Source organism: Perna viridis, chromosome 13 (assembly GCF_037379345.1).
Source record: "Perna viridis isolate PV_CMFRI_1.1 ecotype Kerala chromosome 13, ASM3737934v1, whole genome shotgun sequence".
Lineage (NCBI taxonomy): Eukaryota > Metazoa > Mollusca > Bivalvia > Mytilida > Mytilidae > Perna > Perna viridis.
The window spans coordinates 35134268-35150709 of NC_142457.1; the positions used below are offsets into that span (position 1 = coordinate 35134268).

The window sequence follows — 16442 nt, forward strand, 5'->3', positions numbered from 1 at the left end:
AAAATGTAGTATCAATGCAGCTGTCAAACATCTTTGTATCTTTATGATAAAATCGTCTCTTATATATCTTATATATCTACGTCCACCTTCAATATCTAATAGTTCGAGAAATGTGCTCTATTGAAATTTTTATGTTGTTTAACTTTGAGAAGCGTGTTTTGTTTATGCAAATCGGAACATTCCGTTCCGACCGTGTTTTTGTTGTTTACTTTGCCATGGAAACCGAAGAGACATCATCGTGCCAGATTACGAACTTTACAATGTTGATGTTTATGATTTCATCAAAACTGCTTACAGATCATGTACAGAAATATAATATGTAATCATCATTAGAAATGTAAGTATGCCATCTGTTCATAAACATCAGTTACCCTTATTCTTTTTATGAAGTAGTAAACCGAATAGGTGAAATATGTTTGGAAGCGGCAGCAGACGACCATATCGATTGTAAAGTCTAACATTGAAACTGGCCAAATTTACTATGCATTTAGTATGTTTTAATTCATATACAAAGAAAAATAAATGTACTTTAAGATATATGACTTCAAGTTGTTGGCAGTGGCAGCAAAATTCAAGAGTGAGAAAAAACATATTTTACTGTCGGATCTCGAATTATCTTCCCGGGTTGATTTCAATATTTTAACATTTCCATGCAAACTTCTCCTTATGCAAATTGAATTTTCATGTGGGCCAAATGATTTCTTCCAATAATACGGGCCCAATTTTTTTTCTGAAATAACATCTTTTGGAAAATTAATGGTCCATGTAGCTACAATTTTTTATTTAAATGTGAAGTGCAGTTGACACATTCTTATTTTCATTATGATGACAAGCCCTTTAAATTTGTCAAAAGTATCAGTTGTGACAGCACTAAATGGAAAATAAAAAATTAAGCCATTTTTTTACTGCAGCATTATACTCTGAAGTGTTTTTTACATTAAAAAAAAAGTGTTTGAAGGCATTTTTCAATGGAGTAAGGGTACATCAACAAATATAGATCAGCATTATTTTTTCTTTGAAATTTAAAGTGGCATGCCTTATTTATATTTATTCAAATTTGTAGATATATTTGTATATTATTTAGCCAACACTTCCCATTTTTTATAAGAAATCTTATAGAATATATAGGATATCTTATAAACTTTATTAGATATCTTAATAAGGAGTTAGCATATATTATACATTTTATTATATATCTTAGAAAATATACATGTATAAGAGAGTAATCAAGGGAACCAAGGTTATAGCGGTAATCAAAAGAATGTAATCCAGGGAAAAAGACCAGACATGGAAAACAGACATACACAACAAAGAACATAAAGTAACTAAAATCATACATACAAAGTAACAAAAGTAAATGAGCAACTCGGACTCCACTAAAAACTGGGAGCATGGACCAGGTGCACCGGTAGGGTAAGCGTCCTCTGCTTTTCTAGAAACACCCGCCGAGTTGCTCATAAAAAGTCAAGTCCGGGGTAGACAAACGAGGAAAGGAAAACTATGACACATTGAACAAATCAGTTTTCATGGTGCCGATGGATACATCGTAGCGATCCACAAGTTTATGATGACGACCATAAAACTTCTGTAGTGATGACTTCAATCTCGTAGCAACATAACCCTGTTTCAGAAGTAAGTCTAGCGCAAGACATAAAGTTTTGAATTTAGGCAACCTCTAGCATAACGTGCGAGTTGTGTTATGAATACTCCATATGCAGGTGCTGAAGGGATGTTGCCACAGGTGAAAGGAAAGTTGACAATTCTGAATGAAAAGTCGTCACAATTGTTGTAAAGTTTAATATATCTTATATATTTAATAAGATATCTCTTTTTTAAAAAAAATGATAAGATATCTCATAAAGTATATAAAATATTGTTACTTATGAAAAAATAAAAGGTATCTACTAAATTATATAAGATATCTACAAATTGTTATAAATATAATTATGACATGTCATAAATGAAAATTAGAATACTGTCATCAAATGTACATACATTAAAGTAAGTTCAGTTTAAGGTTTTGAACCATTTTATTGTTTTATTGTAAAAGCTAACAATTAAATAGTATGTGGAATATATCAGTATGTTTTCTTAAATCTTGATTTTTTTTTTCAGCATCATGGTGAAGCACTACAACTGCATTTTGTGTAATGCCAGAACAAAACCTAAAAACAGAAAGAATATCAACCCTGCTGTAAAGAAGTATCTAAAGAGAAAGTTCTTTTATAACAGAAATTTCATAGGATGACAAGCTTTGCAATAAATGTTTACACAAGTATTACAAGTCTGAAAACAACATACTAGAATTAGTCAGAGAAACTACAGTTCAACCAGATGACTGATCCTGATTATGTGCCATCGAAAAAGCCAAGAATTTTAAGCTCCATTTCAAGTCCACCCTCTGTTTTATTGAATATACCAAGCACATCAAAGAGTCATGCAAGATGTTTTGTATGTAAAAGGCAAGGGTCAAAGATGTATGTTCTCTCACAAGATACTTGATTCAAAGCTTTTATTGATAGTAACATACTAATACCAGCTGGAGCAATATGTTGTGGCCCGCATTTAGATAGCCACAAAATGCTTACCTCTGAATCATTTACAAACATCAACACACAAGCCAATTCCTCAACAAACAGAACATCCATCGTCAAACTGTTAGAACACTTAAGAGAGTCATGTCTGAAGTCCAACAATAGGATCAATTTTGACAGTACTGTTAAAGAAGACTGTACAAACGTTACAGGTCTGTCACAGGAACAATTTGATGATCTTTGTTCACATATCATCATACATGTTAAAAATACTTCATCCAGAACTCCAAAGACATCTGTTGGAATATTTTTGATGAAATTGTAATGTGCCCTTTCAAATAAGCTCTTATCAACTTTATTTATAATAAGTGTATCTAGCATTCAAGGTGCTGATCACACAGTCAGGCATGCATTCATGCAATCTTTTGTATCCCTGTATTTAGGATTTGACAGTTTTACAAGATAGGATATTATTAAAAATCACACACACCCATTAGCCAAGTCTTTACTGTGTGCAGATGGGAAAAATTCATTCATGTTTGAGATGGGACATACATATATATCCAAATGAGCAATAACTTTTCATTCCAGAGAAGATCTTTCAGTCTCCATAAGTCAAGACCACTTGTGAAACCAATGGTTGTAGTAACAACAACTGGACACTTTGTTGCAATACTTGGTCCATACCTAGCAAAAAACAATGATGCTTTGATCTTGACTCATATGCTGCAAAGAAATATCAATGACATTAAAGAATTTATAAAGGAAGACGATATTTTTGTAGTAGATCGTGGGTTTAGGGACTCTTTGTCATTGTTAGAAGATTTAGGTATCCAGACAGAAATGCCAGCATTTATGAAAAAAGGAGAAAAGCAAATGTCAGACAATGATGCCAATACAAGCAGAATGGTTACTAAGGTAATTTTGTCTTATTCTTAAAATTGTTTGTGGTACTATTTACAATTTTATAACCTGTCATAATCTGCTTTCATTGATTATTAAAAGTATACTACATAACAAAAAAATTAAGACTATCATAAGACAATCATTATAGTTATTGCATGAGCATTGTTGAATATATAAAATTTCACAGGACTTTACTGACAGTTTAGTATACAGTAATGTTTACTTTGTGTTTACCAAAGTACATGTATGATATTGATTAGACATACAATTTATTATTAACAGGACAGAAATGAATGTAATAATCTTATGATAGTATCACATAAAATGGAATTGATTCGACTTGTAAAATGATATTTAAAAAAAAATTAAAAAATTATTTTTTGTAATTGCAATAATTAGCACAGAGGTCAGTTGCTCAAAATCATGTAATTATAACAACTTGGTATCAATAAGCATTATGCTGTCATTTTATATTTCAGATCAGATGGGTAGTTGAATCAGCCAATGCCAGGATTAAGAAGTTCAAATACCTTGATTGTGTTCTTCCAACCAGCCAAGTTCCATTTATTGGAGACTATGTCAAAATTGTTTGTGTAATTTCCAATAAGTAATTTCCACCACTGAGCAGTCCATCGAATACAGAGCAGGATGAAGAACTAGCTCAAGACAGGTTCCAAAGAGCTTCTGAGGTAATATTTTGATAATGTTTGTGGATTTACTGACTTTATATCAAGTTACATTATATTTTGAATGGATAAGTGGACACATAATACAAGTATTCACTTTTTTTGTTGAAAATTGGAGCCTCATTTATGTAACAAGCGTTTCTGACTGTCAAGTAACAGTATGACCAGCAATGGTCACAATTCCCCTCCCACAATTTTGTTTACCAGTATTCAGGTTATTTATGACAATCTTATGTTGTAGGTCAATACCTTAAAGGAATATGTGAAGACAAATCATTTGGAAAGAAGGTCAGCCAATTGGGTTGCAATTGAGGAGAGTGACATCACATTTTTCATGAAGAAAAGAACAATTTCAAAGTTTAACCCTTGGGGTATACCAGCTTAAACTCTTTCCTTTCTACACTCAGGAGTATATGGATAGGGAGTCTTCCATATTTATTCATAAAGAAGAACAAAACTTGATCAGAATCAAAATTCAAAGTAGACATATTTCTGCCAAAAAATATTTAGTGTGGATAAGGTTTTCTGTAAATGATGTGCAGTCATGGTACTGCACATGTCGTGCTGGATGTCGTGTAGCTGGTGTAGTAAATTTTAGAAAATTTTCACTACTATAAAGCTTCTCTGAAAGTAATTAATAATGAAGTACTTTAAGGACAACATATTAAAATAGATGAGTCATCATTGCACTGGTTAAGAAGTAAGAAATGGTGATGTTGTCAAAAATTGATTGGTTTCCATGGAAACATTAAATAAACATTATTTTTTGTTGTAATTTTTGTTCATTTTCCATTATATACCTTTCTACTACAAAGTCTCATACAAAGTTATAAGGAAATTCAATACCAAAGATGAATAAAATGGCCAAATATGGCATTTTTATGATAAAAATGTGACTTTCCTATGATAGATTCAGTCAGTTTCCATGGAAATGCAGAATTGATATTCAGACATTTTAATAGTTTATATATATAAATTTCATCAATACCTATCCATCTGTAAAGCTTTTGTCAAAAACTGAGCTTGGGCCAAATTTGGTACTTAGTGAACCAACCCCTTTGATAAATTTCCCATTTTACTGTTTTTAATTTTTTTAGTGGTTGACCATTCATAATTTTGCATGTCTAATGTTTGATAAGAATTGCTTCAACATTTACAAAGTTGTTAGTTATAACCATATCCAGTTCTCTATGCTTCTTGATAAAATCCTTTTCTATATCCCACTTGCAAAGTGGGGGATGTTTAGTGAAAGGGGTGTATGTCCTTTCTTCCTACCATTACTTGGGGGCATCTTTTATCTGTTACTCCTCCTACACCACTGAATGAAATTGAATAAATCTTTTACAGAATATTTTTGACATACTCCTATTTTGCACAATCTATTTTAGATTTTGATTCAAATCAATTTGAAGGTTTTACACAGCAAAACATGGACGTATTCATTTATGAATATGAGGACAAGGGGAGACCCATCTCTTATTCATCACTCCTCCTACACAATTGAATGGAATTGAATGAATTTTTTATTGAATCTTTATTTAATGTTCCCATTGTTTACTTCCTGTTTGAGTTTTTTTTTTTTTAATCAAAATCAATATAGAGATCAAAGGTGCATGTTATCAATTGGAGGAGTATCTTGTTAGGGAGCATTGCTCACAGTCTTTTTCTGTTTTTTTTTTCCAGAATCTGATATCCATGAATCATTAAATGATCACAAAACAAATAGTTAGAAGGAGTAGACCATGTTATTGTGAAAGTCTTAAATATCAAAACTAGTCTATTAAATGTTCATGAAAATTAAATTGAAACAAAATTATTTCCTTTTCTTAACTAATTAATCACGATTTAAAATTAGGCAGATTAGATAAACAGGATCGTAGAAATAGTTACGGTATATTCTTTGTTTTACGTATCATTTGCAGTACTTGTATCAGTACCAAACCGACTTTGTGATGTCATGAGCCATTCGGAATCTATCGGTTATAATCAGTAAAGTCTGCTTATGATTGTCCTTCAGAAAGAAGAGCTCTCCAAGTAGCTATTTACATATATTAAAAAAAATCGAACTTTGAATAGCCTTGAGCATTTTATAAAAGCACATTTTGCATTAAAGGTTTTTTATTGTTTACGTGGGTATGATTTATCATAAGAGCCAAACCTAATACAAAGGTGGTCTTCCCCTTTAACATAATGACATCATGCTGTTTTCATTATTCCTTGACTTTTGCAGAGCAATAGTATAAAGATCTTTATGAAATTGTAACATAAGGTGCCATACCAGAAGGATGGTATTAATTTGTGGGGTTATGACTTAATGTTCAGGAATAAGGGACCAAAAATGGATCTGTCAATGTTAAACATTTGTATCAAGCTTAAAAGGAGTGTCCACACATGCAACTCTATGGTTCCATCAAAGTTATTGTCCGCTTACTTTGTTTAGGCTAGACACCACTAATTCTACTTCCCTTAGGCTTCTATGCTAATTTTACAATATTCAGTGGCTTCCATGGACTATGCCTGATTTTAAACCTACAGAGGACTATACATCAGACTTGGAATGCAGCACTGGTCACCAGAAGTGAAGGGTCTATAAATAGCATGAGAAATCCAAGGTTTTTTCACAAGATAGGGATATTATTTAAAAGTCATAATGGAGATTAGGATTTACATTGCAAGAAGAAAAATGCCCTTATAAAATGTGCAGAAATGTTTTCCTTTGAGAAACAGTTCAAATTTTTGAAATAACATGAGAACTTTTTCACAGCTCTATGAGGAACAGGGGGTAATTTATGTGTAGGAGTATTTTTGTGTACATTTCAAATACTCATTGTATGAATTGGTGGTGTGTAACCTAAAATTTAGGACGGTTTTCCTGAATTGTATTTGCTAAATGTTATGAAACACAAAAAGAGAAAATGAATGTTTGGTAATTGATTTTGCTTATCCTTGTACAGAGATAATATATGAAAAAAGCTGTCAAAGTTCATATTGGTTTGCTTTTTGGATATGGGTAAAAACTAGTGACTGTGTATTATCTGTTATTAAGGCACACATTTTGATAGGTATTGTAATTTTCAAAACTTGTTAATTTCAGACATAATGCATAAAGAAATTTTTGGTGCAAAGAAAGGTAATGTATGCTGTTCTTGCAGACTTGTTTACTCTTAAGATTTCAGTGCAGTTTTTACAGGTTTGGCTGTAAATTATGCTCTATGCATTGTGAATTTCTCCATAATGACACAAATTGAAAGATTTTATGACTCTTTTTTCTGAAAATACAGTTAAAACTATGCTTTGTCATGAAGTAGCATAAACAGGTCTGCATCTGTAAGATTCATAGTTATTATGATTATATCCCAACTCACTGGGGGCTTTATTGCAATCTCCTTGTCCGTTCATACATCCGTATGTTACACTTTTCTGTAGCAGATATTTCTGGTTCTATAGGATAGAAATTTGAATGTTTGCTTTTGCATGATTACTTGTATTTTGCCTCTCTTTTTTAGACTGCTCACTCATCAATTTCCTGTTTACCAATCAATTTAGCAGTTTTTAAGGTTTTGCAAAATGGAAATTTTTGTAACATGTTTCTGAGCTTCTATTGGAGGGTTTGCTCAGATATTTGGTACATTTTGTATATTGCTTTTGTTAGATGAATAGAAGAATGTCTCTTTTTTATAGATTATAAGAGTGATAAATTTTAATAATTCATACTGTGAAGTAAATTCCATAATTTCAATCTTGGACAAAATGTCACAACTTTTATATCAGTCGCCAATCACAGAATTTAAAGTGCATGTTGAAAATATTGATAAATTATTAAGAAAATCTATATAATAAATAAAATAATCAATTAGTTATAGTGAATAACCAAAAATATGATCACTTGTGCCAAGACCTTTAGAGGATTTAACTCGTGCATGGAACAAGTTCGGCACACTTATTAAATCCAGGCATTCCTCTGCACTCGTGATAATATCTTGGTTATTGACTCTTTCCAATTGATTATCCTATTATTGTCAACATGCAAAAAAATTATAAAGAAAACAGCCAGCAAGCGGTAAGCAATCCCATAAATCTCATCATTGTTTGCTATATATCTGCTGTCTGTCTAAACATTGTTTGTAGATACTCATGCTAATTTAAGAATTTCAATAAGCACTCAGAAGTATGTATTTTAAACTTTTTTTATATAATTTTTCATTTATAGAAAGACGATATGTACAGTGGAGCGAGGCAGATGCAGGCATTGTGAAAATATACTTTAAAGATTATATACAAGATACATCATCTTTGGATTCAAAGGGTCGTTTGCCTGGTATGTTTTCTTTTATTGGAACACATTGCCATGTAATTCACATAATATTTTGGGAGGGTGTAATGTGTTTACATGTCTGTATGTCCACCCTTTATTGTATTGTTACGAGTGTCTCAAACTACTTAACTGAAGATCAAGTGAACCTAGTATGTTGTAGGGACACAATTTATGGTTATGCATATTTTCACACACACAGTTGAACTTCACTCATTCAAACTTAGATGGCTCGAACACCTGGGATTTCTTTAATACAATTCAAAGTACCAAAATGTTCCCGTATATAATCAATATAAATAACCTTGAATTTCTCAGATTTCAATTTCTCAAACACTCGAACTGACTAGTCAGTCCGTTCGATAATAAATCCTAAAGAATAACCCTCACTAATTCGAACTCATCAGCCATTTTGTCAGCTTGGGCATAAATAAAATGTGCAAAAAAGTGGTACCCTATCATTTATCAGTGTGATTTAAGTTAATTACAGTTAAAATTTAAGTCATCACTAATTAAGAAGTTTCGTTCTTAACAAAGTACTGATTGAAGTTTGAGAATGTTCCGAAGTCGAACTTTTGAACCCTTGCACTTTAAAGTTTGAAATACACTACTGAAGCATCTTTTCATGTGAAATCCTCTTCCATCATAGAGTGCACAATTGGTCCCCATGAGAATAAAGTTTAGTAGGTATGGTCAGGATACAAAATTTCATTAATCAATTTTCTTTGACCAATTTTTGTTGTTTTTCAAATCCTGATTACTTACGAAGAATTTTTTAACAAGCAAGTTTCAAGATGGTTAAAGATATATTAAATTGTGTATAACAAATTGGTCCATATTAGGGTCCAAAGGTTCCATACTCAAACTTGCAGAACTTGTTCCATGCATGAGTTCTTGGCACGAGTGATCTTATTTTAGTTATTCATGATAACCAAATAATTATCTTATTTATTATATAGATTTTCTTTTCCTTTTATTATATAGATTTTCTTATCCTTTTATTATATAGATTGTCTTCATATTTTATTGATATTTTCAACATGAATTTTAAATTTTGTGATTGATGAATTGATATAAAAGTTGTGACATTTTGGGGGGAGAAAGTTCAAGAGTGAAATTACCAAATTTATTTCACAGTGTGAATTATCAAAATTTATTACACTGGGAACATTGGATAAAACAATGCTATCTATATAATAAATTCTTATAATTACATTCTTTATTTTTTAATTTGATTTTATTTTAGATTTACATAAATAATAGATAATACACAGTGATAAAGAAGTAGTTCACTTAATTGTGGGCTTTGCATAAATAAATAACTCAAAGATGTGATTTATCAGCTTATGAAACATTTAAACATCACATGTAAAGCAGATAATCCAAGGAAATAAGCATATTTTAATGAGATGTACAATAATTGTAATTATTCATTTATATGTTTCAGGTAAAAAAGATTTATTAAAGTTTGTTGCTGCCTATCCAGATGTATTGACAGAAGTATGTGATGCTCAAATAAAGCTGAATTTGATAAAAACAAAAGTAATGAATGAAAGAAACAAGACAAGACGATTATTTCAAGTGAGAAAGCAGAAATATTGCAGTTGATTTCATGACTAACTTAAACCTGACACATCAGTGGTGTCTGTCTTTCTGTATTTTGTTGCATCAAGTTGTGTATTCCCCAGTGATTCCGTTGGTTTATTATTTTACTTATATTCTGTGTTTATTCTTTGGTTTATTGATGGATTCATATTTTTTATAAATCAAGCTTTGTTGTAAATATCCCTTGAATGTTTCTTTTCTTTACCAAATCTGTGTCCAGTGATTGTTTTTGGTACATTGTCTATATCCAGTGTTTGGTATAGTGTTTGTATACTGTGTTTATTTGGTATGGTGTCTGTATCCAGTGTTTGGTATAGTGTCTGTATCCAGTGTTTGGTATAGTGTTTGTATCCAGTGTTTGGTATAGTGTTTGTATCCAGTGTTTTGTATAGTGTCTGCATACTGTGTTTGTTTGGTATAGTGTTTGTATCCAGTGTTAGGTATAGTGTTTGTATCCAGTGTTTGGTATAGTGTCTGTATCCAGTGTTTGGTATAGTGTCTGTATCCATTGTTTGGTATGGTGTCTGTATCCAGTGTTTGGTATAGTGTCTGTATACTGTGTTTGGTATAGTGTTTGTATCCAGTGTTTGTTTGGTATAGTGTTTGTATCCAGTGTTTGGTATAGTGTCTGTATACTGTATTTGTTTGGTATGGTGTCTGTATCCAGTGTTTGGTATAGTGTCTGTATACTGTGTTTGTTTGGTATAGTGTCTGTATCCTGTGTTTGGTATAGTGTCTGTATACTGTGTTTGTTTGGTATAGTGTCTGTATACTGTGTTTGTTTGGTATGGTGTCTGTATCCAGTGTTTGGTATAGTGTTTGTATCCAGTCTTTGGTATAGTGTCTGTATCCAGTGTTTGGTATAGTGTTTGTATCCAGTGTTTGGTATAGTGTCTGTATACTGTGTTTGTTTGGTATAGTGTCTGTATACTGTGTTTGTTTGGTATGGTGTCTGTATCCAGTGTTTGGTATAGTGTCTGTATCCAGTGTTTGGTATAGTGTTTGTACCCAGTGTTTGTGTATAGTGTCTGTATCCAGTGTTTGGTATAGTGTCTATATACTGTGTTTGTTTGGTATAGTTTTTGTATCCAGTGTTTGGTATAGTGTTTGTATCCAGTGTTTGGTATAGTGTCTGTATACTGTGTTTGTTTGGTATAGTGTTTGTATCCAGTGTTTGTTTGGTATAGTGTTTGTATCCAGTGTTTGGTATAGTGTTTGTATCCAGTGTTTTGTATAGTGTCTGTATACTGTGTTTGTTTGGTATAGTGTTTGTATCCAGTGTTTGGTATAGTGTCTGTATACTGTGTTTGTTTGGTATAGTGTTTGTATCCAGTGTTTGTGTATCCAGTGTTTGGTATAGTGTTTGTATCCAGTGTTTGGTATAGTGTTTGTACCCAGTGTTTGGTATAGTGTCTGTATACTGTGTTTGTTTGGTATAGTGTTTGTATCCAGTGTTTTTGTATCCAGTGTTTGGTATAGTGTCTGTATCCAGTGTTTGGTATAATGTTTGTACCCAGTGTTTGTGTATAGTGTCTGTATCCAGTGTTTGGTATAGTGTCTGTATACTGTGTTTGTTTGGTATAGTTTTTGTATCCAGTGTTTGGTATAGTTTTTGTATCCAGTGTTTGGTATAGTGTCTGTATACTGTGTTTGTTTGGTATAGTGTTTGTATCCAGTGTTTGGTATAGTATTTGTATCCAGTGTTTTGTATAGTGTCTGTATACTGTGTTTGTTTGGTATAGTGTTTGTATCCAGTGTTTGGTATAGTGTCTGTATACTGTGTTTGTTTGGTATAGTGTTTGTATCCAGTGTTTGTGTATCCAGTGTTTGGTATAGTGTCACATATTATATATATCACATATTAATTCTAACATAGGCTAATAGTGTTCAGCATGATGAGATCTATCTGTAGTTAAATTTTTGTTTTAATCTGTTAAGCCATGTTGGCGTTGTTGCCCTCTTTAATGTCTTTTGCCATTTTTAATGTTATTTCTTCCAGAAATCTAATCTTCTCCTCAGACAGTACTTGTCCAATTGAAACCAAACTTGGTATGAATGTTCCTTGAGGTATCCTGCATAGAGCTGAAGTGGGGATAAAACATGGCTACCATTACTAAAAATAGAACATAGGGGTCAGACAGTAGTTTTTCGCATAAATTATCTCCAAAACTGTTAGGTTTAGCCAAATTCTTTCACTGAAATGATCCTTATTGTAAGGCCTAAAAAAGTCTCTAGGGATAAAAGTTGTCAGACAACTTGTAAGAGTAATTGCCCTTGAATGGTGAAAAATTACCAGGTGAGCGATTCAGACTCCTTTGAGCCTCTTGTTCTATGTATTTGGATTGAAATTATAAGAAACAAATCCCAAATTTACACTTTCACTTTACACACTGACTTTGTGAAGTTGGGGCTGAATGATCATGGTACTGCATATAATTGATTTATTTTAATCCTATTTTCATGAACATTTCACAGTTTGCTCACAGTATTTCTAGTTGTTCATGTATTAGCTGCCCCATCATGCTAACTATGTTGTAGGGTATTCTAAAAAATATGTTTCTATTACTTGCCAAATTTTATTTTCAGGAGTGGGTCCAATGTTGAAAAATACACATTAAAGATCAATGACACTGACATTGTTGCTATACCAGATGGATTGGTAATCCATACCACAGATACAGATGAGGACAAGATATGTGCTATCATTGAGGTATTAATATTTCATTTGTGTTATGCAGCAGAAATGAAGCACATTTGTCATAACTTTAAAATTAAAAATGAAAAAAATATATACATATTTAACCACTTTTTCAGGTCAAGAAATAAATTTTTTGGTTAGATGAATCACAAAAAACTTGGTGGTCATATGCCAATACATTGTAACTATATTTCACTGTACTCATTGTCATGTCTCTTTTGTCTTTGTCATACAACTTCAATAAATGAAACATGCAGTTAGTGATGCTTTATATGATTTTTATCCCCTTGTCTTATGAGATGGAACATATTACAGTATACTGGTGTCTAGCTAAAACGTTGCTTTTAATTTTTATGAAATATTAGTGATTTGTTGTTTTTTTTGTTATTCGGTGTGAGCTAGCTGCCTTTTTGAATTATATACATGTATTTGTTTTTTTATTTTTTTTTTATTTTCGAGTCATGGGACTTTATTTGTAAAAAATTTTGAATTAATGTTTTACTTCAATTAATAACCCTAAATTGTGTCAGTTATGAAGTTACAATTAATGCAGTCTAGATAGCATGTTTGCAAACATATACTTGTTGATTTAGTGTTTATCTTGAGTTCCTTGATCAATTAACATTGACCACTGATTCAACATCACTTGCATTAATAGGTGAAGCGTTACAAGGAAGATGAAGACATGGATGTTGTTAGAAATTTGAGAATACAAAGAAAGCATACTATGCCCAACACATTCGATCATCATTGAAAGGTCAGCATGGAGGTCAATTCCTTTGTACTTTATCATCTTCTGCTTTTGGAAACAATGGAATCTATGGGTTTCTTGTACAAGGAACAAATGTAAGTCAAAGCATCAATAGAAATTATCAGTTGATGACCTAATACAGTTGATGTAATTGTCTTAAGTCAAAGCATCAATAGAAATTATCAGTTGATGACCTAATACAGTTGATGTAATTGTCTATCTGTCTGTTTATCCATTTGTTTATCTGTTTGTTCATCTCTCTTTTCATAGGACCTTCTTTTGTATACTTCGATCATCCTATTAGTGCAAGTTAAACATATTGACTGTTTATTCATAAGGCTTTGAAATGCCAATGTCATAGTATCACTTTAATCTATGCCCACTGCTCATGTGACCACAACTACTTTTTTCATTCATACATAGTTGCTACTACGTAAACAAATGTGTAACCTAGCTAACAGCCATTTTGTTACCAAGGTAAATGTTCAGTTGTAGCAATTGTGGTATCATTTTCACAATATAGCTCAAACTTTTTTTTCATATTCTATGCCATTTATGCATTTTAATTTTTGGATAAAATGAACCAGAGATTCCCAACTTTGGGGAGCTACCTGAGCAAGTCATGCTACTTACTACTTGTATACATTGTTATTGTATTGCAGGTGACCTTGACAACTTTTACACCAGAAAATGGATATTACGAAAATTTATGCAAAGGATTTTTGCAGAAAAAGGAGGCAGTAATAACATTCAGCAAAGAATATAACATTCTGAAGAGAGAAGATAGAAGGGACTTGGTACAAACGTTCTTAGACATGAGGAAACTACTTCATTATGTTTAGGTGACTTTGATTTTATTCTTCATATTCTTGAAACAGGGTATTATTTGAATTAAGAATAATTTTGGAATTTAGAAAATTCAAAAAATAATTTGCAAGACTAACCCTACTAAGGGGATTAATCATCCTGGCATGACTAACCCTCTTAGTAAATGTTCATCTAAAAAAATATTTTTTCGCTTATTTTCCAAATTCAAAAATAATTCCAAATGTAAATAATACCCTGTTTTGAAATCTATTTCAAAATCAGTAAATAGGTTTCAAGCAGTTATTCAGCTTAATAATATTCTATCATTGGTACAAATAATATGAAGATTCAAACTTGGGCATTGAAAGATGTTAAGTAATTGCTGTAATGAGAATTACCCACATAAATTGTTCTAAAGGATTACAGGTTTGCATATCTTTGAAATTAGTTTTAAAGATCAACATTGAGTTTAAACATTTAAGAAAAAGCAGTTCTGAATTATATGGTAAATGCAAATTTATGATTATAGTTGTTTTTACATCAAGTTACTGTGAAAGTACTTTAATTCATGGATGCCAATTTTTGTGAATTAGGGAAATAACACAAGTTTGTGGATTTGTAGTTATGAGGTTTTCATTATACACATCAATGGGAATCGCCATAGGCCATGTGAGCTATTGCCGTCACTTAGCATCCGATGTTGTTGTAAACAATTTTTCTGAACTCTTTTCCTCTGAAATACTTGACCAGTATGATCCAAACTTGGTATAATTGTTCCTTTGGGTATTCTGCATAGAACTGATGTGGGAATTTTAGATCTGTCAAACAATGGCTGCTGTTACTTAAAATAGGACATGGGGTCGGACAGATGTTTTTCACATTATCTCTAAAACTGTCTGGTTTAGCAAAACTCTTTCAATTGCCAAAATGATCCTTATGATAAGGCCTACAAAAGTTTTTAATGAATCAAAGTTATCAGATGACTTTTCAGAGTTATTGTCCTTGAAAGGCTAAAAATGAAGTTTTTTTACAGTTTTTAGCCTGTATCTTGAAAACTATGATAGAACGAAGAAAACTTTTACTGCTGAAATGATCTTTTTGATGAGTCATCCAAAGTCTGTGCTCTGTCAAAGGTGTCAGAAAACTCTTTGTTAGTTATTGTCTGTGAAAGGTGAAAAATGACAGTTTTTGGCCAATATTTTGAGAACTTTAATAGATAGAAGGAAACTATGAATTGATGAAAGATCTTTGTTATTAGGCCTACAAATGTCTACATTAAAACAACTTTTTGTTAGAATTGTTGCCCTTGAATCGTGGAAAATTATTTTATAGCAGTATTTAGCCGATATCTTGAAAAATTTAGTAGATAGAAAGAAAGGATCAATAGGTGAAATAAAATTTATGATGAGGTCTACAAAAGTCTGCATTGACCCAAAGATTTTGGACAACTCTTTGTTAGAGTTATTGCCCTTGAAAGGTGAAAAATTATTTGAAAACTATAATAGATAGAAACCATCAATTGATAAAATGATCTTTATAATAAGTTTGACTACAGTCTTCTTTTTTCTTCAAATTGTTGGACAACTCCATGTTAAAGTAATTGCCTTTGAAAGGAAAAAAACAAATAACCAGGTGAGTGATTCAGACTCTTGGGAGCCTCTTGTTAGCTTACCCGACCCGTAGGTTGCAAACAATCCTCATTTTGAAGTGATCTAATAAAAAAATGTAGCTGCCGTTACTTAACAGGGTGTCAAGTCCCTGTAAATTCCTATATTTTCCTATAAATTCAAATGTCCCTATACTTTTCCATAATTCATTAAAATCCCTATAAGACCCTATATATTCCGAAAAATCTGTGATATTTTTTTTCGAAAAAATAAAAAAACACTGATATATATATTTATTGAAAAAGCTGTTTCTGGGAAAGTAACTTACAGGTATGATGTTCTATCTGGTGTACTCGGGGCAGCAAAATTTAAGCCATGCTTTTTGATCGTCATATACTCATGTTAGTAGGAGGACTTTACAAAGAGATATATCGTCTTTGATTTGGCATATATTTGTTAAAAAGTTAGTAGTTAAGTCATTGAATCCTTTTGAAGAATTTAACTTTATCTTTAAGAATGACTTGTTTTAAAGATTT

The 16442-nt window shown here is 31.8% G+C and overlaps 1 protein-coding gene and 1 pseudogene across 2 annotated transcripts in view; both read left to right on the plus strand.

The window, feature by feature from the left end:
- Positions 1-13583, plus strand: part of LOC148600609 (uncharacterized) — a 30757-nt gene extending 17174 nt beyond the window's left edge. The window contains exons 14-18 of one of the 2 annotated variants that reach the window (XM_088557982.1): positions 7221-7256; positions 8337-8444; positions 9886-10019; positions 12630-12753; positions 13400-13583. In XM_088557982.1, coding sequence (XP_088414108.1) covers positions 7221-7256; positions 8337-8444; positions 9886-10019; positions 12630-12647 — 296 coding nt within the window. In that variant the 3' untranslated portion in view covers positions 12648-12753; positions 13400-13583. The remainder of the gene's footprint in view (positions 1-7220; positions 7257-8336; positions 8445-9885; positions 10020-12629; positions 12754-13399) is intronic. The other variant, XM_088557983.1, reaches the window with a different exon arrangement.
- On the plus strand, positions 93-4743 carry LOC148600610 (uncharacterized; annotated as a pseudogene).
- Positions 13584-16442: the final 2859 nt, after the last annotated feature.